Source organism: Nipponia nippon, unplaced genomic scaffold (genome assembly GCF_047370975.1).
Source record: "Nipponia nippon isolate SJK-2023a ecotype South Korea unplaced genomic scaffold, ASM4737097v1 scaffold_12, whole genome shotgun sequence".
Lineage (NCBI taxonomy): Eukaryota > Metazoa > Chordata > Aves > Pelecaniformes > Threskiornithidae > Nipponia > Nipponia nippon.
Window position 1 is genome coordinate 8289206 of NW_028262313.1, and position 22903 is coordinate 8312108.

The following is a 22903-nucleotide window of genomic DNA, read 5'->3' on the forward strand; positions in this document are numbered from 1 at the left end:
GGTCCTGCAAGGCCCCTTCTCCCAGTGGGGCAGGCCTACTTTAGCAGTGGTTGTGTGCAGTGGGGCTGGGGTTTCTTTAACCCCTTAAGAAAAACCATGTTAGCTCAAGTTCCTGCCAAGCATGATGGCAGCACAGGTAGCCCAGGGTCCATGGGTTGGGCAGTGCTAGCTGTGAAGACGGGAGGCAGGAGATGGTGGCTGGACTGAGGACCATCTACCACCCCAGCCTGCTCCGAGCTTGTGAGCAGCAGAGATGGGGGTGCCAGCCCCATGGGGGCAAGCACGCTGCTGCCATTGGCAGGCAGCAACGTCTGGGTTCCCCTGGCTGTATCTTGCCTTGCAGACCCAGCACAGAATGAGTGCACTGCCAGCCACGTGTTTGCATTTCCATTGGCAAGCGAGGCAGATTTTACTTCCCTCTTTCTCCTGTGAAACTACACCTTGTTGTCACCTTTCTCCAGCAACTGAAGAGAAACCCTCCCCAGCCAGCCTCTCTGGGGAACCCTAGCCTCCGTTAATACTACTCCTTGCACTGCTGAAACTGAACTTGAGACTATTTTGGTGAAGCACAGGCAAGGACCTCCACTGTGGCAGCCCCGCACCTTGGGAACAGCAACGCTGCTGTTCAGGCATGGCAGGCGTAGTGCCGGGGCGGCCGTGCCAGGAGCCCTCCTGTCACATCTTTAGGGAGGCCACAACCTGTCACTTGTATTCTCCCAGCTGGGTCTTTCACTGCCCAAAAGGCTCGTTCCCTGTCCCCTCACGTGTCTGTGCCAGACACAAGGGGAACATTTGCCTATGCTGAGATATAATTTCTCCTTTCATTGAAATGCCCTTTTACTACTCTCCCATTTAAAGCCGTCTCTCTGAAGGAGTCTTCTGAAAGGGAGATTGCTCTTTGCCTTCCACAGCTATCCCCAGTGAGCTGCTACATACATTCTGTAATCTCAGCAAACATGGCACTATGTGTAGTGCTGTCAGGTAACTTGACAGGGCAGTGGCTGGTAACTCCGGAGGGTGGCAGATTGCTCCTCAGGGCTCTGAAAAGGGAGTTAGGCCGTACCTTTATGCCGGTGGGGGCAAGGGCTTTCTGGGAAGGTCAGCAGCTCCAGCAGAAAATTTGTACAGGTCAGTAAATCTAAAAAGGCTGGAAAACTGGTGCTACAAGAGTCAGTACAGAAGTATTTAATGTCTTTTCTGTCTGTTGGGAAAATGAGAAACATTCAGCAACTCACTGGAAAAGAAGAAAAAACCACCAACTTGTTAGCAAATAGAGCTACATTTCTGTGCAGAGCTGACTTTTAAAGTGGGTTTCATTAGGGGGACTGAAGGGGGTGGGAGTGTCTGTGTAGCTAATTCATTTGGCATTTGGGAATAGCGAGTATTATTTAGACTGTTTGGCTGATAACTACCCAAGGGAGCCTGGTTTTTCAGCACACTGCAAGGCACGAAATACAATGTTCTGCGGGGGTCTGTGCTCGTGTTCTGAGCCGGGCTGTAAGCTTATTGTCAGTGGAAAATGAGAAATGACACAGGTGCAGGTAGCACAGAGCACAAATCTGTCCTAGCCTTCCCAAGGGAGTGCCACTTTGAGGCTCTCAACAAGCCTCAAACAACAATCTCTTCAACAAGCCTCAGGTCAGCCCTGTTCCGCATGACCAGAGCCAACAGCATCCTTCCTTTACCTGTGAAGATTCAGCCTCTTTCCTCACTGCCCCAACTCCCCCGCTCTTTAGGCAGCCCTGCCCACAATTTGAGTTTTGCAACGTGGGAAGGATTTTTCAGATGCTACATCCAGCCCCGTCTCCCTCCAGGTAGGCTTTGTGTCAGAGACGAGTCCGCCTGGCAGAGCTAAGAAGTGCATCTTGCTCGTTATCTACACAGCTCAGCAGAGGGAAATGTTGCTGAGAAATACTAGGCTGAAATGCAGCAGCAGTAGCATGTAAGGCAAAATATTAGAGGTCTCCAGTGAAATCCCAGAGCACATAAACCATACCCAAGAAAAGAAGCTTTCTGTCCATCACCGAGTCAGCACAAATGTAGTGATGGAGATCCCGGCTATAGGAAGGCTGACTCTGGAGCTGAGGGTTGGGGCGAGGAGAGGTCAGTCAAGACAATTCCTGGCAAACTGACCTGAGTTAGTGTCTTTTTTTCTGATTCCTAGCCCAAGAATGAATCAGCTAAGGAAATAATTATGTTTTTGACAGAGAAATGAAGGAAATTAGTTCTGACACATTGGTTCTCAAGAAGGTAGCACAGAAGATAATTATCCAAACAGAGGGAAAATTTTACCTGGCCTTTTCTGTCTCTAATACTCAGCAGAGTCAGCAGAAAAAGACCTTGAGAAAAACCTCTCTGACTTCAAAGTGCAACAGCCCCCTCAGGGCAGCAGGTACCACCCAGCACTGGGTACCCTCTGCCGGTATCCTTCTGGGTGTTGGAGTGGGAAATAACAGCAAAGTGCTACCATGTTCATATTGCCCTGTGCATGGAGCAATAGTGGCTTTCCTGAATTTGAAAATCCATTCTGGACTACAGCAGGTTTTTTCTGTTTTATTTGTCTCTATTTTGTATTGCTACATAAGCTTTTGAGAACATATGCAGCATCCCTTTAAATACCTTAAAAGAAACATTCACAAGACTTCGGGGGCAGGCGTTTGCCTCAGCCTGTTATCAGCTGCAGGCACAGCTTTATTTAGTGCTCTGTGAGGTAGCAGATGCACATCTCTAAAGGCCAGTCCTTTGGTCTTGCTCCTGCACATCTGTGTGTGATTAGAGCATCACACTTCCAGATGATCACAATTACCTGGGTCCTTGCTTCATTTTGGATGGTGGCAGGAGCTTTCCCAAGGGAGGGAACAGCAAGTCTGTAACCTTCTCTGGTTAATTCAAAGGTGAAGTCCATGTAAAGGTTTCTGGCACTAGAAAAAAGCTCAAATAACAATCTTGACACTGAAGTGGCCATGGTTTCACATTCGATCTTGCAGGGAGCGGCTTAATTTCTTTCTTGGCACTAGCACAGCTAAGAAAAGAGATAAGCAATAACGAAGAGCAAAGCTTTTCTCTCAGGAGGGTTTTTTTAAGATCCTGCTCTGAGCTCCTAAGATACTGCCTTATATCCAAACACCACTGTGGGCAAGACACGACGGGGGGTATTTTGAGGCTCGAGGACTGTATGAAATCAAAGTTGCTTTCTGTGGGAGCCAGCTTTGTGTGCTGAGTGCTCTTGCACAGCTGCTCACAGCGTGCCGGAGCAAAGGGCAGGCTTGAGCTCTTACCCGGGCCAGACAGCAGCTCACTCGTGCTATGCCTGCTGTGCATAACTGGGCTGACAGCTCTGCCCACATGGTAGAGGAAGGGCTCCTATTTCCTGATTCTTCTTTATTTTCAAATAGCAAATGGTCTTTTTAAGATCAACCACATAGGTTCACACTAAATTCTCAGGAGGTTGCTTTGAATTAACTGATAACATGGCTCTCCCAAATGGAAGGAGTTCACACTGAGTTCTCCACAGCGGGGCAATATAGCTTCCCTCTTCTCAATATATTTCAGATTCAAATTCATAGCATCTTCTTGTAAGTCTTGAGAAGACATGACATCCCTCTCCCCAAGGGGGTGAAGGTGAAGGTCTTTTATTTATTTATTATTATGGTTTATGTTTTTTATTCTCTCAAAAATGTTTCTTATCCTTGCATTTGCTTTCCATATCACACTGAGGTCTGAGGATCTCTGGCTCTGAGCCCACTTTCCTCTCACAGAATGACCGGTTTGTGCCATTTGCCTTAGCTGTGGGGAAGCCACAGCCAGGCGATGTGGCCACCTGCAAAATCCCCAAGGCAATGGGACCATCTTAGGGTGTATCCATGCTCCCCACTTTCCCAGTGTAGTCCCATGGGCACATGAGATCTGGGCTTTGCTGCATCCCATGCTGGTGGCAAGTAGGGTAAAGGTGGTACCATTCAGACAGGTCTGTAGCTTACCCTGGTGACAGTTTCCCCTTTCAAACCTGGAACAGGAGTCCACAAAAGCTGACCCCTGCTCCTCTGATGCTGTGAGCCAAGGGCAACGTTACCCCCTTCAGGGGTGCTCTGCTGTGATCTGGAGAAGGCCAGTGTTAGTCCTTGCAGAGACATCTTGCCTTCCCTGTTTACCCAGCAGAGTTTTGCAATCCTTGGATGATTTCTCTGCTAAGTCTTGAAATTCCCACTCTTTTCTGCAAGCATGTAATGTCTCGTCACCATGAATTTAAACAGGGTAGTTGCCCTTCGCAGGAGTTTCTGCTTGGGCCAGCGGCGTGGTTTTTGATTTTTGGAGTGTTTTTAATCATTGTCAATCAGCAGTGTTGAGAATGAGGGTGAATTAAGTGGATTTGGGAAAAGTGAAACCACGGGCTGCGCCTTCACTCTGTGTAAAGATCCAGGGAAGAAAAATGATGGGGCAGAATTTAGGAGTTCTGAGTTACAGACTTCATGGTTTGGCACTCACGTAGGGAAAACTGAGATTATTAGACTCTTGTGCAACTAGAATTATATTTAATGTGTGGTTAATGTGAATGCTATCAACTGAATGCAAGGCAAGAGGCTTAGGGTAAATCTGAGTCCTCACTGCTAATAGGTTTAGGGCAATTAGTCTACTGACTTCTGTAAATCACATCTGTCAGAGAAAAAAAAACAAGGTCATTTCCAATGTGGCAGTTACCTGAACTGATAGATTATGGCTCAAATTACTGAGCACAAGGGGATGCCACTGTAGCTCTTTAGGAAAGAGTAGTTTTAACTCTGAGAAGTTGTCTGAATTTCTTATGACTCTTACATCTTTAAGTGCTTGCTAAATTCTTGCACCCAAGATACAATTAAAAGATTCTTAACCTAAGGTTTTGGGGAGGGGGAAAAAAGCAACAACAAAAAACAAAAACAGAAAAAAATTATGTAAAACAGCGAGAGTTTTCTGTGTGATTGACTTTTTTTTAAATACTATCCACCTTTAATGTTACTCTTTTTTATCATGATTTTTTTTTAAACAATGAGGGCAAATAAAAATGTTTCCTTTAGTTTTTACAAATTAGAAGAGATGAAACTTCCCTGTAAATTCTTTATTGGACAACTGATGAACAATATTGATTCACTCAATAAGCAAAATGCAGGTTGTATTTATTGAACTATGTTCTGCTTTCCTGCTCTCCCTGAATGTTACCTCTAAATTTAAGTAAATAATAAATGGGAATTATTTACTGGAGTTAGCTTGGAGAAAATGTTGCTCTGTGGCTGTTGTTTTTCTTTTTGAATCTTTTTTGTAAATACGATCTTTATTTAGAACTCACTGTTGCCCTTACTCAGCATAGCACTTAAATACGTGCTTAAATTTAATCGACAGGGAACCCTCTCCTTATTCAGCGAAACATTTGAGCATTTGCTGAGTTTTAAGCACATCAATCAGTTGTAGATTCTCATCATTTGAGTACAAGCTGATCTCGTAGCTGTGTCCCTGTTGGTCCCTTTGTGCAGGGGAAGCAGGAACTTGTGTCATCTTACCAGGAGCCATGGCAAGTCCTGTCCCCTGTGGAGGAGAGGCCACCTGCATAACTGAGGCCAAGTGAGGTGACAGTTGTGGTTACATTCATTACCAGAGGTTATTGATATCTGTCTCTTCATCCACCTGACCAGGACCCAGCACTGCGTTTGATTTATTTTAGGAACGCTGGGAAAGCTGAAGAAATAAGAAGATTGCAGCAGTTACTGCCTCGTGTCTGGCTCCTTTTCTTGGCCCTCCAATCCCGTTCTTCAGCACTGTGTTGAAAGCGTGGCAGCAGAGAGAGGAGAAAGGGCTTAGCTAACATCAAAATATATGCATCAAGGTGATAATCTGGACCTTGTTAACCATACTAACATTTCTGGCCCTACATGCCTGCTGCAAGGCGCTATGGAGATATTAGCAAGCTGTTCAGGAAGAATTAGGTTTTTCATTAACATCTTTGTATGAAACTGATGTCACGGTCCATTCGGATCTTTCAAATTTACAGGACAATGTATTCTGTGATTTAAACTTTATTTCATGAGCTAATTAAGAAATCTAATAAACACCTATAACAAACAGGCTCAATCCCCTTTTGCCCAGACTAGTCCATCACGTGAATTCACTTATTCACCATTCAAGTCGTAAGGTTTCAGAACTTATAACCCATAAGTCTTAATATCGTGCACCTATGAGCAAAAGAAAAGAATTAGTTACCTAGCCGATGGTGAGAGTGCTCATCCTTCCTCCTCCATCAAGTAGCGGGTGTCCCCTGTATCACACCGGGGAGCGTGAAAGCCTCAGCAGTCCAGCTGCTGTTGGATCTGCTTCAAAAGCTTTTTGGGTTAACTGATGTTTTATACCTTCCAGCTTGGAGGTTTGGTCTGTACCATTTCCATAAGTTAGTGGATTCTGAGGAAACTGCCAGGCAAAAGATAATGGCTGCTGGAGGCAGCAGTTTGCAGGTGATAAAGGCGCATAATGGCCCTTTAGCTCTGTCTGGCCACCTGTCCTGCCTACCTGGCGCTCTCCCTTTGACCTAATGATGCTGCTCCCAGCATATATCAGGCCTTAGCATGAGCTGGGTTAGCCAAAATCTAAGCAGGACTTGAGTGAACAGTCACAAACTGAGTATGAAAATACCCTAGTTGACTCCTTTAGGTTCAAGCATACATTTATTTCAGTCTCACCTTGTTTATGGGGCAGGACATCCATAGCATGAAGCATAAGTTCATATTTGCTTTGTCCTTTCTAAGTGAAGAAGAACTATCCATTCTATACTCATTGTCTTAAGAAGTTCTATCATTTGTTTAAAAATCAGCCCAGAAGTTGGAAGAGGTTTTGCGGAATTTCTTCGGTCTGTTGCAACCCACAGCTGGTTTCCTTAGCAACCTTGAATGTCCCCTCTGTGTACTAAATGGGAACTCGCTAAGACGTACGACTGGATACTCATTACATACTCATGTGAGTAAGGTTCAGAATTTGGCCACCTTGATGGCAGCAGATCTTGGTTAGGTTGGTCCCTCCATGCCCTTTCTTCACGAGAAGCCAGATTACTCTCTAGAAAGAGATGCTGCATTTCATCCTCTTTCTCCCCGAGAGAAAAGATGAAAATGTACTTGCTCGGGAAACTGAAATGTAGGATATGAACATCCATAAATGTAGAAAATTTTGAATGTAGAAAATTTTATGCAGGGGCAAGTTGGAGAGTTGGAAAGTCCTGAAGCTGGCAAGAAGCAGCAATGTGTGGGATAGGACCCTACCTTCCCCTTGAGCCAGCAGATCTCCGGGAGGAGACAGGAGCATCACTTCATGGTCCGCCTGTTTGTAGCTCAAACAAACAGTTGGCTGTTTCCCCTTCTCACCATGAGACAGTGATCTAAGAAAGTAATGAATAATTTTTCCCTTCCTGCTCTTCTCTCAGAACAACACACCTGTGTGTTGCCACCTATTTTGGCCATGCTAAAAAGCGATACCAGAATAGAGAGAAAAGATTGCTGTGACAGCATGGAGCCATAGCCATGCCCTGGCCATAGTGAGATGATTTGTTCCATCTTGTTCCCTGTTGAGTTCGCCTTAGTCTGGATGTCACCACTCTGTTGCCACTGGGCTGCCCCAGCCCTTGGAACCCTACCACCAAGGGCACATTTTTTAAGTACCTACAAGGCATTTCTCTTAAATAATATTTCCGTGCCTCAAAATGCACAGAAATGAGATTTTCAGAAGGACCTCAGCATTGAGCCCAAGTTAAAGTCAGCACAAGGCAGCTGTCAAGCTGCTTCTGGAAATCCCACTAAGCATCTGTCTTCATTGTAGGTAAATAACTGAAAAGGTAAAATCCTTGACTTTCAGTTACACCTGAGCTCTCAATGACTAAGACTTCAAATTCCTACCCCAAGGCAGTTCTAGGGTAGGGATAATGGGATAAAGGATTTTACAGGATTTAGGTGAGGTTTACTTTGGCGGGGGGCTGGAGGGGAGGGAGGTTGGGATGTTTTTCTGGGTATGTTTTTGGAAGACAGTTGCTCTAGGAGATTTTGCCTTGATTGATTCATTTTTGGAACATACAATAAATTTTTATCAGCAACATTTCAGCCTTGTGTGTATTTTAGTTTTGTTTTTCTCTTTTTATGAAGGCCACGGTCAATAGCCAAGCCTACAAGCAGCAGTTGCAGTGGGTCATGACTGTGTTGTTTAAATTAGAAATGGTTGGGGCTGTATAGAATGACAGCAAATGCATTGACTTGTGTTCTTGGCAACGAACTGTCTAGAGGCTTATTTGCTTTGTTTCATGTTTGGGGTTTTGCTTGCTGTTAGTCAGTGTTATTTTTATGGTACTTTTTATATATGCCATTTGCTTGCTTGAGTGAGACAGAAAAGCACAAATATCTCATGGCCATGTGTTTTGTGATGTTTCAGAGCATAAGAAATAAGATCAGAGCAAGAAAGTAAATTAGAATTAAGATCATAAACTACAGAGGACAAAACCTAAAGATCTTTTGCATTTTTCTTGTCAAAGTTTTTACTGGGCTCCTTCTTATTGCCAAAGACTTGCCTTAGTCAAAAAGTTCTTATATGAGTGAAGAGCCAACTTACGTTGTAATGTATGTCACTTACCGCCACCATTTATTTTTCCTACATATCAGTACAGCTGCCAGAATATTATTTTAGTGGCCAATATATGCTGTTCATAACATGAGGCTGTGCTTAGGGGAAGAGCACCTCCTTTAGTCTGTTTCTTTGTAGAAACTCGGAGAATAAAACAAACTAGTAAAATATATATATATATATATATATATATATATGTATGTGTGTGTTTTTAAATGCTCTTAAACTGATTTGAAATGGCTGGAGGCTAGTTAGGTTTGATTTCACTATAAATCTATCTTATTAAAGCAATTATTATCACTACCCAAAGCAGGTTTCTTAATTTTATTTAAAATGCTTTCAGTTCATTAATTCCTGGTTGATCTTTAATTATGCAAATGTTTGGAAGGATCATATACAGTCATGAATCTACTGGCTGCTGGAATAGAGTTTTGAAACATTATAGGATTTTCTGGGTTTTTTTGTTTTTTTGTTTTTTTTTTTTTGTTGGAGAAAATAATTTGTTTTATTTTCACTGGATCCACTAATGCTCAAACTAGTCACTGAACTCGACGAGACTTTTACCTAAATAGGGGTGATATGGTTTAGCACACAGCTAGACTTATATTCTGTAGAACAGCCAAGTAGAGGAGGAAAAAGCAGCCCAGGTAGAGTAACTAGCACCAACTTTATAAATCTTGTTGTACTAAGCAAAACGTGGAACCATTGATCAAGTAATGCTGGGAAATGGCCAGGAAAAAAATAGAGGGAGGTGATAATGTACCTGAGGTTTTTGTGGGGTTTTGTAGCTTTGTCTAAATTCAGTAGTGGATAAATCCATGAAGAATTTCAGTGCTGCCTTAGCAGATTATAGGAACAGATGCTGAAGACCCTGATGTTGCAAAGTGGTACTGCAGTCCCTAGATCTGTGCTGAGGGGGGACTGGGAAACACAGGTGATCAGCTGTGCTGGGTGACATGAGCAAAACCCAAGCATATCCTCAGCTGCCTCTGCCAAATGCCTCCTGACTTCTTTAGGAGGTCAACCCACTGTGGATGAGCCCTAGGCAGAGGTCTAGGGCTCAGCAGCTCAGCCGCAGGATTTGGCTCTCAGATTGCAAGAGTGGTCTCGAGTGGGCACCGTTGCTACCATTGCCATCCTTACATCCCTGGCAGCAGCTCAGCCCAACGTTCAGCATCAGCCAGCTGAGCCTAACCCATGGGCTTGGGCTGCACCACCTCAGTGTGCTTCTAGGTTCTGCCTGTTATTGGTGAGCGTAGGAGAACAGCTAAGAGGATGTCCTTGCAAGGGACTTAGAGAAAATTGACGTTCTCTGCAAACTAGATAGAAGCTACCACACACAGAGATTGTTTTTCAAGAGTCAAGGTCTATGTTGCCCCTGGCATTTGTTTTGTGGATAAATTGCAGGCATAAGCTCTGTCTCCCATATCTTCTTATCCAGGATGTCCTTCTGAAGGAAAAGGAAATGTGTTCTTTACTTCACAGTTGTATACAATCCAGCCTGCCTTGCCAGGGGAATTTAAATCACTCTGCTGCTCTTTGGCCAGTTTCTAGCACTTGTAAAGCACATTGGAACAATAATGTTCTTGTCAGTGACGTGGTGATTTGCCTTGCAAACCTCACAGCCTGGAAAGTCAGATTCGATTCTGCAGACAGCCTGTAGAATACACTTATTGAGATGTGATAAGTAACCTGCCTTTCCTGTCCTCTGTCTCAGCAAACTGAAGAAACAAAGCCCGTGAAGTGCCTGCATAACGTCTGCATGTGTCAAGAGTGGGAAGCTGCTCCTTTGCAAATGCTTCTGTCTGACAGGCTTATAGGGAAAGAGACACAGATACCATTATCAGAGAGGAGCTACATGATGCATACACATCGATAAGAGAGACTTGGAGTGATGGAATGGTTTTTTGGTGGCAGCAGTGCACTTGTCTTCCCTTCTATGTGTGTACAGCATCCAGCCCTGAAACAGATAAAAGCAATGATATTACAGTCGATGGCATTAACACCCAGGTGGAGCTCCAGCTAGCAATGTGTGCAGGATTGACTTTTGATGTTGCTTGATACAAAAGGAGGTCTTCCTTGGGCAACGTCAGTCAGTTCAGCCACTAGCTTGGAAAGATCATTTGCTTCAATTGAGGCTTGTTGAGAGTGGTATTGTAGCTGGTACAAAAATATGAAAGAATTGGAAAAAACACTAATGTTTCAAGCTATAGGGAAAAAAAAAAAGAGCACTCAAGGATTCACAGATGACTTTGGCTGTTTGATGGGGTTGCTCTGGGATGGTTTGCTCTGGGACTGAAAACCTGATTTGCTGGAAGAACACAGCACCAGCAGAATGTGGACATTAGAGAATATGGACTTTGTGTTGCACCTTTGAATGGATGCTCACAAATAAGCCACAAAATACACCTACTTGTGCAAAGCAAGTGAAAAAGAACAAATAATCGATCCGCATTTTCAAAAAAATCCCCGAAAAAACGCCTTGGCATAAGCCAGATCTTATGATCTGTGAACAGCTTTTGTATTCCGTGCTGGTCACTCATCTAGCCTTGGCATTTAAGTTTGTAAAAGACTGAACAACTTTTAGGTATTTTAAGCGTCATTTACTTGATGCTTGGAGCGTGCCTCATTCGAGAGAGACCATGCTGCAGGATTTGTCGTTCTCCTTCAAAGCATGTCAGACCCACAGTAAGCACAGTCAGAATCATGCCTGTCTAAATTCTTTTGCGGACCCTTTTTCCATCCTTAGCCGCTACTCCTGCCACCATCAGGCAGCTATTTTGCTTGGATGATTGCATTTCTCTGGAATTTTCATTTTCAGAAAAAAATTGCTAAAATGCGTGGTAGAGTTCACACAGATTTATTGTGAAAAGGGTCAGGTGAAAAATGTACAATAAGATTTAGCAATAAAAGTCGTTCCTATTGCCAGCGGTTGTGTCTTATCAGCTGGGAGTTTGCAACAAGCCTGCCTGATTGACAGAGTAGGGGAAAAAGCTAACGCAGAGACTTCTGCTGGAACCTGAGGCTTTACTGTAACAAGGTGACCCCAGCAAAGCAGTAGACTCAGTGGTGTCTACAAGCAGGCTTTTCTACTTTCTTCCCTTGTTTCTTAAAACAGTCTCTTAAGTGTTGATTCATTAGAAATCTCACTTATCGTTTTCTCTGTTTCTCAGCAAATTATTTCATTAATTAATATTGCAACTGAAATGTCTCTCTGATTTAAACAGAAACCATTTATAAATTGAAAACTTTTAGGATACCATTCATTCTAGGAACTTTGATGTTGTTAATTAAATGATGCAACAGGAATTTTTCTTAATAAGAACAGTTAGTAGTAGAACTACTTTGTGTCGTGCAGAAGAGCAGCAATGGCATGCAGAAGTTTGGGCTTTAAACAAGATGAGCTGTTGGAATTACAAACTAACTGTTTGTTCCTTCTGCCTGGACCTGTGACTCAGTCTGATACCACGTGGCTTGAAGCCAGCCCCAAAATCAGGACCTGCAAAGGGCACTTTCCATGCTTAGTGCCAGTTTCTTACCATATTCAAGGGTACATTTAGGAACCAGGGAATTCAGCTGCAGTTTTAGGATGTCAGTACTTGCGGGGAAATGCAGTGAGAGATGCCATGTTCTTTTCTGGATGGGAATTGGTTGGAGTTCCCTGAAAACCAGTAGGAACCGGTTGCTGCTGTGGCCAGCTGTGTCGTAATGAAGCAGGAGAGGGGAAACCTCTGTTCCTTTACTTATGGAGGCTTATTTGAGGAGGTAAAGTGTTTCTGCAAGGAAGAGCCAATGTTACCTTTTCTGACTTTGTCCTGCTTCCAGAGTCACAAAGGAGTGATGAGAGTTATAAACCAGAAGCTCCTTCAGAGAGCTACAGAAGAGCGAGATGTCCTTACCAGCTTGATGAGTAGAACAACAGTGTGTGAGAGTTTGGGTTTGGATGGGACCTTGAGGTGTCATCAAGCCCCAAGCGCTTTCCACCCCAGGGCAGATCAGCTCAACCCAGATGTGCATCATTCTGCTACTGAGATAAAAATTAGTTGTTCCATGAGAAACAGTTGCTTATACCTTCCTCTGATCAGTGATGGGTTTGCAGATGAGATGGACCATGGGTTTTTTCAGGTGTGGCCAGTCCCAGACTTTGAGCTGAAAATACTAATTCGCTCTAAAGTTTGCTGTTGACGGTATTAGTTTATACTGCTGGTTTTCCCTGGTGGCAAAGCTGGGGAATAGAACTGCCTGGGCATGTTCAGAGCATGCAGGCTGTCACAGTAAAGGCTGCTGATGCTTTATATTGGGTTTGTTTATTACAGAAGCTGTGTACCAACAGCTAGTTTTTTTAGGTTTTCCTATTTGTATAGAAAACTTCTTATTTCTTCAGACCAGGCATATTACCTCAGGATATTTACTCTGCATGTATAGAAATCTTAGACCCACCTTGGAATATTTTCATTTCTTCAGGGTTTGTGTTTAAAATAAAAATCTGCTGGTTTGAGGAAAAGCACACCCTGTAATGTATTTTGCCTGTAACACTTGATGCCCAGCATGGCGTGCCCGGAAAAGGGCATATACTGTCAATGCTGATAGGCCACATCTAGCCCTTTAATTTTTCACACTGCTACAATTGTCTTTTTCCATTAAAATCAAACACGGACTGAGCAGCCACATGCTAGGAATCACTAAGTGGTATTTAAATAGATGCGTATCATGACTGAGGCAAGTGGCCCAAAAGTCCTCACGCCACACAGGCATTCAGCATGTTAGGAAGGTGTGAGATGGACATAGCCAGAGGCTCCAGTTCTCGCTCTGCCCGTGAAGGGCACGCAGCACCTCGCAGGGCTGGGTGAGCAGGTTAGGGGCAGAAGGAAACAGACTGCTCTGATATTGTCTTGTATTGGAATTAGATGTCTGCCTAGAAGCGTTTCTGACTCTTCATTAGTTAATGAAGTTTGGAACTTTCTTATGATAGTGGTCAATGTTGTGGGATGCACAGATAACTGGGAATATCCACCCCTTCTTGTATTTTGGGCGTTTGAGCTGGTTGTATATAATCTGTCAGCGTCAGCATGTGTTCAGTGGCCAGCTGTGGTACCAGAGTTCGTAGTGAATATGGAGATAATGAAAGATTCTGTAAAACATTTTCAGGATAAACATTTTCCATTTTTGTCTTTTGCTATTTGAGAAACAGAGACTGAAGTGCAGTCTTTAAACCTTTTCTTGCTGTATCCCAATGTTTCAAAAGGACTTGTAATTTTGGATCTTGACTTGGAAACATTTTAAAGGCGGCTGATTTTCAGTGGCTGGAAATGCTGCACTTCCTGACTAATCAGATGCTTTTGACATGTCTTAAATTGGGCGCTGAAATAATGGATAGACAAGTGCAAGTAGTTGACTTAGGACAGCTCTGTGGGGCTTTAGGCAAAGATGCTTTAACACACAGCTCTGATATGCTCTGAGTATGCACACAGCGAGTTATCACTGCTGAGCAGACAAGAGGTAACTGATTAAGCACAGTAAGTCAATCGTGCGAAACCATTAGCCCGTGCTCAACCAAGTGATGTGCTCCAAATGACTAGCCCTTTTTGAAAAGCGTAGGCTTGTTCTATTTCTGCGTCAGAAGAGTCTCCTGCTGGCACTGAAAATGGCTGGCATAATAAAACATTTCTTCCAAAGACAGTAAAATGCATTATTTGGACTTTCCATGCTTGATCCAAGTCCCGGAAGATTCAGCAGGAGTCTCCATTGACATTAAATGAGGTCTGTCCTCCCATGTAAGTTCGTGACTCTACAGCTGCTTTGTAACCTGGGCCATCTATGCTGGGTAAAACAGGCAAAGAGAAGTGGGTGCAGCAGCTGTATTTGCATACGAAGGGAATGGGCATGCTTCGCCTGAATTTCCTGGCTTGTTTGGGGGTTTTTTGTTCTTTTTTTTTACTTTTTTTTTTTTTTTTCTGTCTTCTGCAGGCAGACGACCATCTGTCCTGGCAGTGTAAGCACAGTCCTGGACTAGCTAGTACAGCTAAAGCTGTAGCCAAGCAAAAACCCATCTAAATGCTGAGTTCTTGGAGAGAAAAGAAATCTGATTAGTTTGCAAATTTTATTTTCTTTCTTTCGGAAGTATTTTTGCAGAGCTGAAAGGGAGAGGTCTTTATAGCTTGAGTCATGCTTTGAAGTTTGGTCCTTTGCCAAAAGCCTGTTGACAGTAACATAAGTGTTGTTGGCGCTCACTGGCATCATGTATTACTTGGGGATCTTTAAAAGCTCTCTGAACAGCTTACCAAAACTTCATTAACATTTGCTTTCTAAGTGAGGAAGAAATTATTACTGTGTCTTTTTTATGGGTGGATAGGCAGCAGTAAGCAAGTGCAGTGATTTACCTGCCTCTTAGGGCACACTCCCCAGTCCTGGTGGAGATCCCAGGAGTCTGACAAAGAAGTCAGCTCTTTCGTTTTAACAACCAATCTGACATCACCTTACGTTGGCCACCATTTCCATACCTTCTCATTGTTCATGCAATATCTTTCTGGGAAAAATGAAATGATGGATAACCTGAGTTTCATTTCACAGCTATTTCCTGTAGATGCAAATCAACATCACCTTTTTTCCTATGGTTTATAGCTCCTTCCCCGCCCCCCTCCAGTTTTAAACGGGGAGGTTTATCTGAGGTGTTGAGATTTTTCGTAATCATGCTCTCACTAGTAGCCATGACGAAGTGTCTAACCCTCTCTTTTCTTCTTGTCCCCAGGAAACCCGCTGACTGTGGCCTGCAAAGCTTTCTTTGGATTCAGTGGAGAATCAGGCCCCATGATCTACTGGATGAAAGGGGAAAAATTCATAGAAGAATTAGAAGGTCACATTAGAGAAGGCGAAGTCAGGTACTTTTTGGAGTACTTACTGTTAAAAACATGGCATATCCCAAAAGCCTGTTGTTTTTTTTTAAACAGGTTTTTAATTGGAAGTGGAAATAGTTTTCTGTCTAAAGAGTGATGAATGACTTGGAACCAGGGCAGTGAGTTGCTCCCTCTTCTTTCTAGCGAATAAACTCTAAAGACATAGTAGCTATCTATGTGCCTGAAAATCTGTTATCAAATTTCCCTGATGGTAGCTGAAGCATCTGAGTGTTCTGGGAGTTGACTTTAGCCCTGTGTGGAAATGACGCTGTCCACTGCAGCTGCCCCTTGTGGCAGTCCTTGGCAAGATGACATTCATTTCAGCATCACTGTTAATCTTGAAGATGAATTATCTCCTGTCAAAGTCACCATACTTTTTCTCTTCTGCTGAATGCGTTGTCTGCCTGTGATATAGCTCTCAGTATGCCTTAACCAGGGCTTTCGAAGCATTTGTTCCTTTATGCTTAGCACTTAAGGGAGAGAAGGAAGTCGCTGTGTGAGGATGTCTGATATCCAACTTGTGCTTGGCTTGTTCCAGATGCTGGTTACCATTTGCTGTAAATCTGTTGTAAAGAAAACAAACACTTGCACCCCCGTGAACTTTCATGGAATTTGCACCTAACAACATCTTCTTGTCTTCCTTGTTTAATAATTGCCTGATAATAGCTCTTTGAGCAAAGACTAAGCTATGGTTATACTATGGACAAGGTGGTTCCAGCTCCTATAGACACAGTGAATATAGATTATAAGGAAAGCCGAGGCCTTTGCACCTTCCAATGCACATTTTTTGGTCTCATTTCTGAGTTGTTTGTCTCTTGTAAAAGTGATTTTGGAGAGCAGGCAGAGAGAGAGATTCCTTTGCTTTATTACTTGATCAATAATTTGAAGTTCGGCCGTTTAGCCACTAGTTATTAAGATGTACTAAAATAACTGACCTAACGTTGCACCTTAATTGCATACGGATGAAATTTATCATATATTGCTAGAATGGCTTTAAGTGTACAATCCTCTTTTGGGCTTCTGACCACAAAATACAATTATTGATAACTTCTGCCATTGCAGGTAATCAGCATTTAACGACATTGTGTCCTCTCTGGTGTATGTATATGAACAGAGTGATTTTGGTCATGTACTTCCTCTGCATTTGAAGTTTCTATTTAAAGAGCTCTCCAGCTCTAGCACAGTTCAAAACTTTTCCTTTATGTGCATTGGTTAGTGAAACTGAGTTTGAAAAAGCTGTATTTGTCCTTCCTTGTGCCATCTCATTACACATTCATGTTTCAAATTAATTTTGTGACAACTCCCTTTTCTCAGTCCATTAAAATGCTTTGACTCAGTTTACAGACCTGTCACAATTCAGTGAATCTTCTCTTCAACAAAGCTACCTATCACGTACCTAATCCCCTGTGCATCACAGCCAGCAGTAAAAACATAGCATTTACCAAAACCTACTGCATCATTACCAGCAGTGCCACAGCCCATCCCTTTTTTCATTTAGAAGCAGCTATGGCAACTGCAGTAGTAACTTTTTGCAAATGGTCTTTTTCAGAGTAACAGCTCTTGTTTATGTGTCCCATTACAGGTATGCAGCTTCAGGGAAACTAAGCAGCACTAACTGTTCGGTCAGTGCCCTGAGCCAGCCCATATCTTCCACCCAGTCATATTTATTGATGTATTTCAAAAAATGTCATGCATGTTTCAAATTTGATGAGACGCGGTGAACTTGCTGGTTAGATGCTTTTCCCATCAGTTTTCTTCTAGATGGTATTATCAGCACGTTTCTGTTAATGTTGAGAAACTAATTGGGAATTGAGAAAGTAACTGGGTATTGTTACCAGACCAAGATACCCCATGGGTTATTCCTTTGGCAAATATCTAACATTTGAACTCTGCATCCCCTATGTTAAATTAGTTCACAAATTTAGTAGCACTCTGAATTCTTGGTGCTCCCCTTACCCTGGACTGTACCCATCCATTGTGTTGCTGGATTTGCTGTATATGATGAGAGTTCAGGTTTGCAGATCAATGCAGTGTGGGAGTACAAAGCATCCATCCCTAGTTTGCATCCTCTAGAATGCATAGTTACCAGTCAATTAGTCTGCTTTTATGAAAGCACTGAAATAAGGATGCATGTGACTTGAGCATTTCTGTTGAAATCAAACCCGTGGAACTCTTTCTGGTAAGCAGACTTCACCATGAGTAATATATGTGTATCTCTGGGCTTCTCATTATTTATTAGACCTTATTACAGAGCCTTATAATAAAAAGTAACGAATCAGCGTTGCAGGACTCGGAGGCGATGACCCCCTCTCTAACCTGCCTCCTTGCCTTCCCTTGAAGTAAGATCCCCAGATGTTAGACATGCATAGGGGGAAAAGGAGAAAGACTGCTTGCCAGGTGGGTTTTTCACAGCAGTAATAAAAATGTCATGTAAATTGAACCAGGGCTATTAAAGAAGGAATCAGAGTCTTTAAGCTTGCCTGTAGAGTTGTCAGTTGTACCCAATTATTAAAGGAGCCTACAGAAAATGTTAACACCATCTCTCTGCCATGGCAAAGAAGTATTTTCAGGCATAAATCTTACTCTCCCAGCCACCTATGAGTTGCTGCTTTTTCTTCTTGAGGCAACACTGCAGAACAGTTTGCCGATGCCTCATAATGCTCAACTTGTAGAGCATGTTTGTCCTTTTTTTTCCCTCTCTCCTCCATCTTTAAAGTGGAAATAGTTTAACTCGTTCTAGAGGCATGAAGAGAAGTGAATGGAAACATTTCGAACTGCAGCCTTATTTCGTCCTGCTGATTAATTTAACATTCTGCCTTTTCACCCACAGAAGTCAACTGATGGTTGCAAAATGCTCAGACAAGATGAGGATGTTGTGTTCTGTTGGGGGGGGATGCTGAGGGAGGCAGAATTACCAGCACTGTGTGGCTAATGTGCTGGGTACTTTGCAGAGAGGTATGGAAATGACAGCCCTCTCCTGAAAAGCTTATACTATTCAAGTAGACAATTTCTGGACAGAGAATGAGAAACACGGTGCAGGAAAGTGAGAGGGAAGATCACTGTGCCACGTTGTTAGTTGAACTGCTTTTCTTTGGAGGGGCACTTATGTACACACACATCTGTCCTTTCATCTACAGACTGTTGTTAAGGACTAGAAGGAAGGGACTAGGGTTCACATCCCTGTTCACAGTCCAGATCCTCAACTCTATAAAGAATAAAAGTTTCCTTTTTGCTAAGTCCCAACTCACGTGCAGGTTAGTAAAAGGTTTGGAATGAATGCCTTAGTCTTGCAAAGAGACCCAGCTGAAGCTTTCTTATGGCCTTTACATCTGTAATCATGTAAAGCCTGAAAACTTTAGGAAAATGTGGTTTCAAAGGAAAAGTATTTTAAGTTCAGATTCGACTTAGTGAATAAATGCATTGGAAAAATATGACAAAAGACTTGAAAAATCTGAAACACTGGATATTTTTCAAAGAAAACATTTGTATTCTGAAATTACACTTTTGGTTTTAATTCATATTTTCTTAACTGAAAAATAATGAGTAGACAAAATGTTTTGTTTCAGATCAAATAAAATGCTTCAGTTTGAACAAAAAGAAAGCAAGCTTGAGCAAAAAGCAAGCACTGGGTATTTTTTTACTTCACCCACCTCTTCTCTCCCTCCCTCCATCCTCTTTGTTGGGACCTGTCAAGCACCATTGATTTACCTATGTATTAAATGATGTCATTACTCTTACAGTTTGTTTATCAAACCAGACAAGAGAGCTATTATTTCCTCAACTTGTGGAGCTGGCATGTGTTGGCAGTGTTGCTGGCAAAGTTTCCCCCAACTCGGATAGGGCCAGAGCTTTATCTTCTGGGTATGCAGCAAATACTCTTGCAGCTTTAAGGTCTTACTTCTTGATACTGTATTCCTTTTCTTCCCCAAAAATATTATGTTCAATGTTCTCTGAACCAACTACAAAATGCAATCAATTAAAGGCTGCACACATATTAAAAAAACGTAGGTGACCGACTGTTATTTCTATGGCAATAATGAATCATTAGAGGACAGTACTGGCTAAAAGAAAAAAAAGAGGAGAAAAAAAGCAGGAATGAAAGGTTTAACACCACTAAGAGCTTTCTACACTTTGCTACCAGCATAATGTTTAAGTGTCTGTCAGCATTTTCATGATAGATCCCATTCTAAAGAGTTCTCTTCCTAAAGATTGCAATTAGCATGAAAATAAGTGAAAAAAAAATTCTCAGTCCAAATGCATATTCTTTTTTATGAAAGCTCCTTTTTAGCTGATCATGTATTATTTAAATTTAGGTTAAGGGTTGATTATTTTATTTTAAATAGATTCAGAATAATAGTTTATTTTATCTTAATTGTAAGATTTCTTCATTTTTTTCTGCGTAAAGTATGCTGATTATAGTAAACACAAGACAATCTCAACATTCACACAGTGCTCCAGATTAGTGTCCCAGATATCTTCTCTGTTAATGATTTTATATGTTCCTAGCAGCATGATTTGTAGGCCAAAGTTTGTGGGGCATATTGTTTACCAACAGAGAAAAACTTTCCTGAGTTTAAAATATTTTGTTATATATACATATGGAATATTAATAGGTAAATGAGAATCAATTTATCCAACCCCCAATGATTTAGACTGATTTGAGTCTGCAAACAGATGAGGCTCTCTTGGGAGGTTTCTTTTCTGGCCAGAAATGATGGAAATTCAGCCTTTCTTGCATTATTTTCAGCACTTGGACTTGGGACCAGAATAAAAAAAAGAAATGCAAAAATACACAATGAGAGGGAATTTGCAAAAAAGATCCAATCCAAGTTTTCAAGTGCAACGCACACGCCTGTTCTTAGCCTAATGTTTTGCCGCTTGCTTTTTATGCAAGTTACACAGCCATAACGAGAGAGGCTGAATTGTTACGGATGCTCTGGTACGTCTTCGGAGTTCTGTCAGATCATGCAAGCCTTTAAAGGCTATGTGCTGTATGAAATCTTACTGTAAATGTGTGGTTTATAGCAGTCAGGCTTGCATTTTTGATTGTCTAGTGCAATGCCTTCATACTTCACTTCTGATTTGTTTTCAAATTCAGAGTTCCATGTTTGTTACGTGAAATTACGTACATAAGAAAATGTGCGTGCTCATTGGAAACGCCAAAACAAATTTCGTTTGTAATAGAGAAGTTCGGCGTTTGTTGTTGTTATGGAAAAATTTTAAGCTCTCCAGAAGCAGTTTCCATCCCGTGCAAATGGCGCTCTTTAATTACTTCATGCCCAAGTGCCCCGCTTCAGTCTCCGGAGCAATATTTCTTTTTTGGTGAACCTGGATCTTATTTATACCTTTACCTCTTAGAGCCATACACTTTTCAGAGAAAAGAGTCACTGAAGTACTACATGCAATGGTGTGCTCACATGTGACTGCGAGGGCATCACACGTTTTATGTTCACCCCTGTACTTGCACGGGATGCAGCGGGACGCTACCAGGATCAAATGAATCTGGTAGATTTTACTTGATGTTACATTTCCTTGTTCAGAGGACTGGTTACTTTTTCTTGAGCAACTGATAAGAAGCCTTTTGAGAGAATAAGGCATTGTATTTTTAGACTTAATGTCAGCATCAGAAAACACTTGCATTTACTTTGCATTCTTTTTAATGTTCAAGTTAGAACAATGGCATGAAAAGACTGGACCTCTGGCCTGAAAGTCTGCTAGGACTTTCTGTTCCCTTTGTGAGGATTTTGCATGTCTCCTCTGTCCTCTCAAAGGAGCAGAGAGCTCTTGTTCTTGACACTTTTAAAGTCAGGATCCAGCCTCCAAAACCAGAGGAAAATTCCACAGAGTAGCACAGCTCCTTTCACTGGTTTTCCAGACTGCATTAAAATGTATCACAATACCCAGCCTTTAAAATATCGCCTTATAATTTGCTCAGCAATGGCTTAGTAGTGCATATTTACTTCTCTGGAAAGTGAGTTTTTCTTGCTTCTTTTAAAAGAAACCTTGGTTTTGGCATTTAATTGTGGTGGAGCCGAGGTAAACAAACCACATGCAACTGTTGGACTCGTAGCCACTCTTCCTGCACTTGATTCAGCTCCTCGCTACAGACATGGCAGGCGAAAAAGGCTTTTGGCTGTCGTGAAAGATGCCTCTGTGAAGTCTTTTTCAGGCAACTCAAGTCTCCTCCTCAGTCCTTCTCCAGGAGTGAAGGAGACCAGGAGCACTGTGTATCTTGTGCTGACAAATCATGGTTCTTTTGGGAATCTTTTACTCGTATTAATTCAGTTAAGCAAAGACTGTATCCTTCCTTTCAGACTCCTCAGAGAACATCTTGGAGAAAAAGAAGTTGAATTGACATTGATCTTTGATGCTGTAGAGGAGGCAGACTTGGCTAACTATACGTGTCATGTGGAAAACAGAAACGGACGGAAACATGCCAGTGTTCTTCTACGCAAGAAAGGTAATTCTCTTTATTTCATTATCTGTACTCTCGCCTGCCTCAGCAGCAACAGGTCAGGCAGTAGCAAAGGTCCTGCTGACCTCTCTGAGCCAGGCTGCTGGACTCACTTGGAGCTGAAGTATGTTTGTGTTACAGCTTCAGTTTCCCATTTGTGAAAAAAATTCATGAGTTGTTCTTTAGTCTCTAGAGAATCAGCCTTGCAGGTGATGCACTTGCCTGGAATACAGTGACCCATAAAGCACCAATATAATCAGTGGAAGTATTTTGGTCTAAAGAACCTATGAATTTGACCTATGGTTGACTGACTAGACCAGAGGTAATTGTGTGATGAAGTTAAAATGTGCATTTCTTAAAATAGGTGCCTCAGCAGTGAGGTCAGATGTTCTCCTATTTCTTCACTTTGCTTTGCTGTTTAAATTGAAACTTTTAAACAGTTGCCATGCATTTTGATTTCTAACTGCATTGGGAATGAAAAGGTTGCAATGGGAGCTACAAATCAATGGAGAATTACCTCATCATGGTTGCTTTGCTTGGTACTCTACCTGGAATTGGGAATACCACTACTGACAAGTTATCTGTAGCAGAAAGGAAGCCGTTTGGGTCTGAATGTTCCAAATTAAAAGGCGCTGCTATGCTCTGCTCTTTGTAGAAGTCATTATCATAAGGAGTGTAACAGTATCTCATTACAGTTCTTATATTTGTTCAGTCACCTCTCCTATTCCTAGGTAGGGTGACATTTAAATTTGATGGTGATCTCTCTAAGATACAGTGTATTAGGTAGTACAGAAGCTATAAGAGAGTAACTCTTGGGAAGCAAAGGAAGGTTACACACTCGGGATAAAGACATAATGTGAAACCACAGAGCCATCAGCACAGGAGATTGACTAAAGAGTTAATACATTGTCCAGATCTCTGCCATTATTCTTGGCTG

General features: G+C 42.2%; 1 protein-coding gene across 5 annotated transcripts in view; it reads left to right on the forward strand.

Annotated features, from left to right (window-relative positions):
* The window catches only part of IL1RAPL2 (interleukin 1 receptor accessory protein like 2), a 393690-nt gene that overhangs the window by 349042 nt on the left and 21745 nt on the right, over positions 1–22903 (forward strand). For all 5 annotated transcript variants that reach the window (XM_087749101.1, XM_087749103.1, XM_087749102.1 and 2 more), the window contains 2 exons: positions 15368–15497; positions 21827–21972. In XM_087749101.1, the coding sequence (XP_087605227.1) occupies positions 15368–15497; positions 21827–21972 (276 nt within the window). The remainder of the gene's footprint in view (positions 1–15367; positions 15498–21826; positions 21973–22903) is intronic.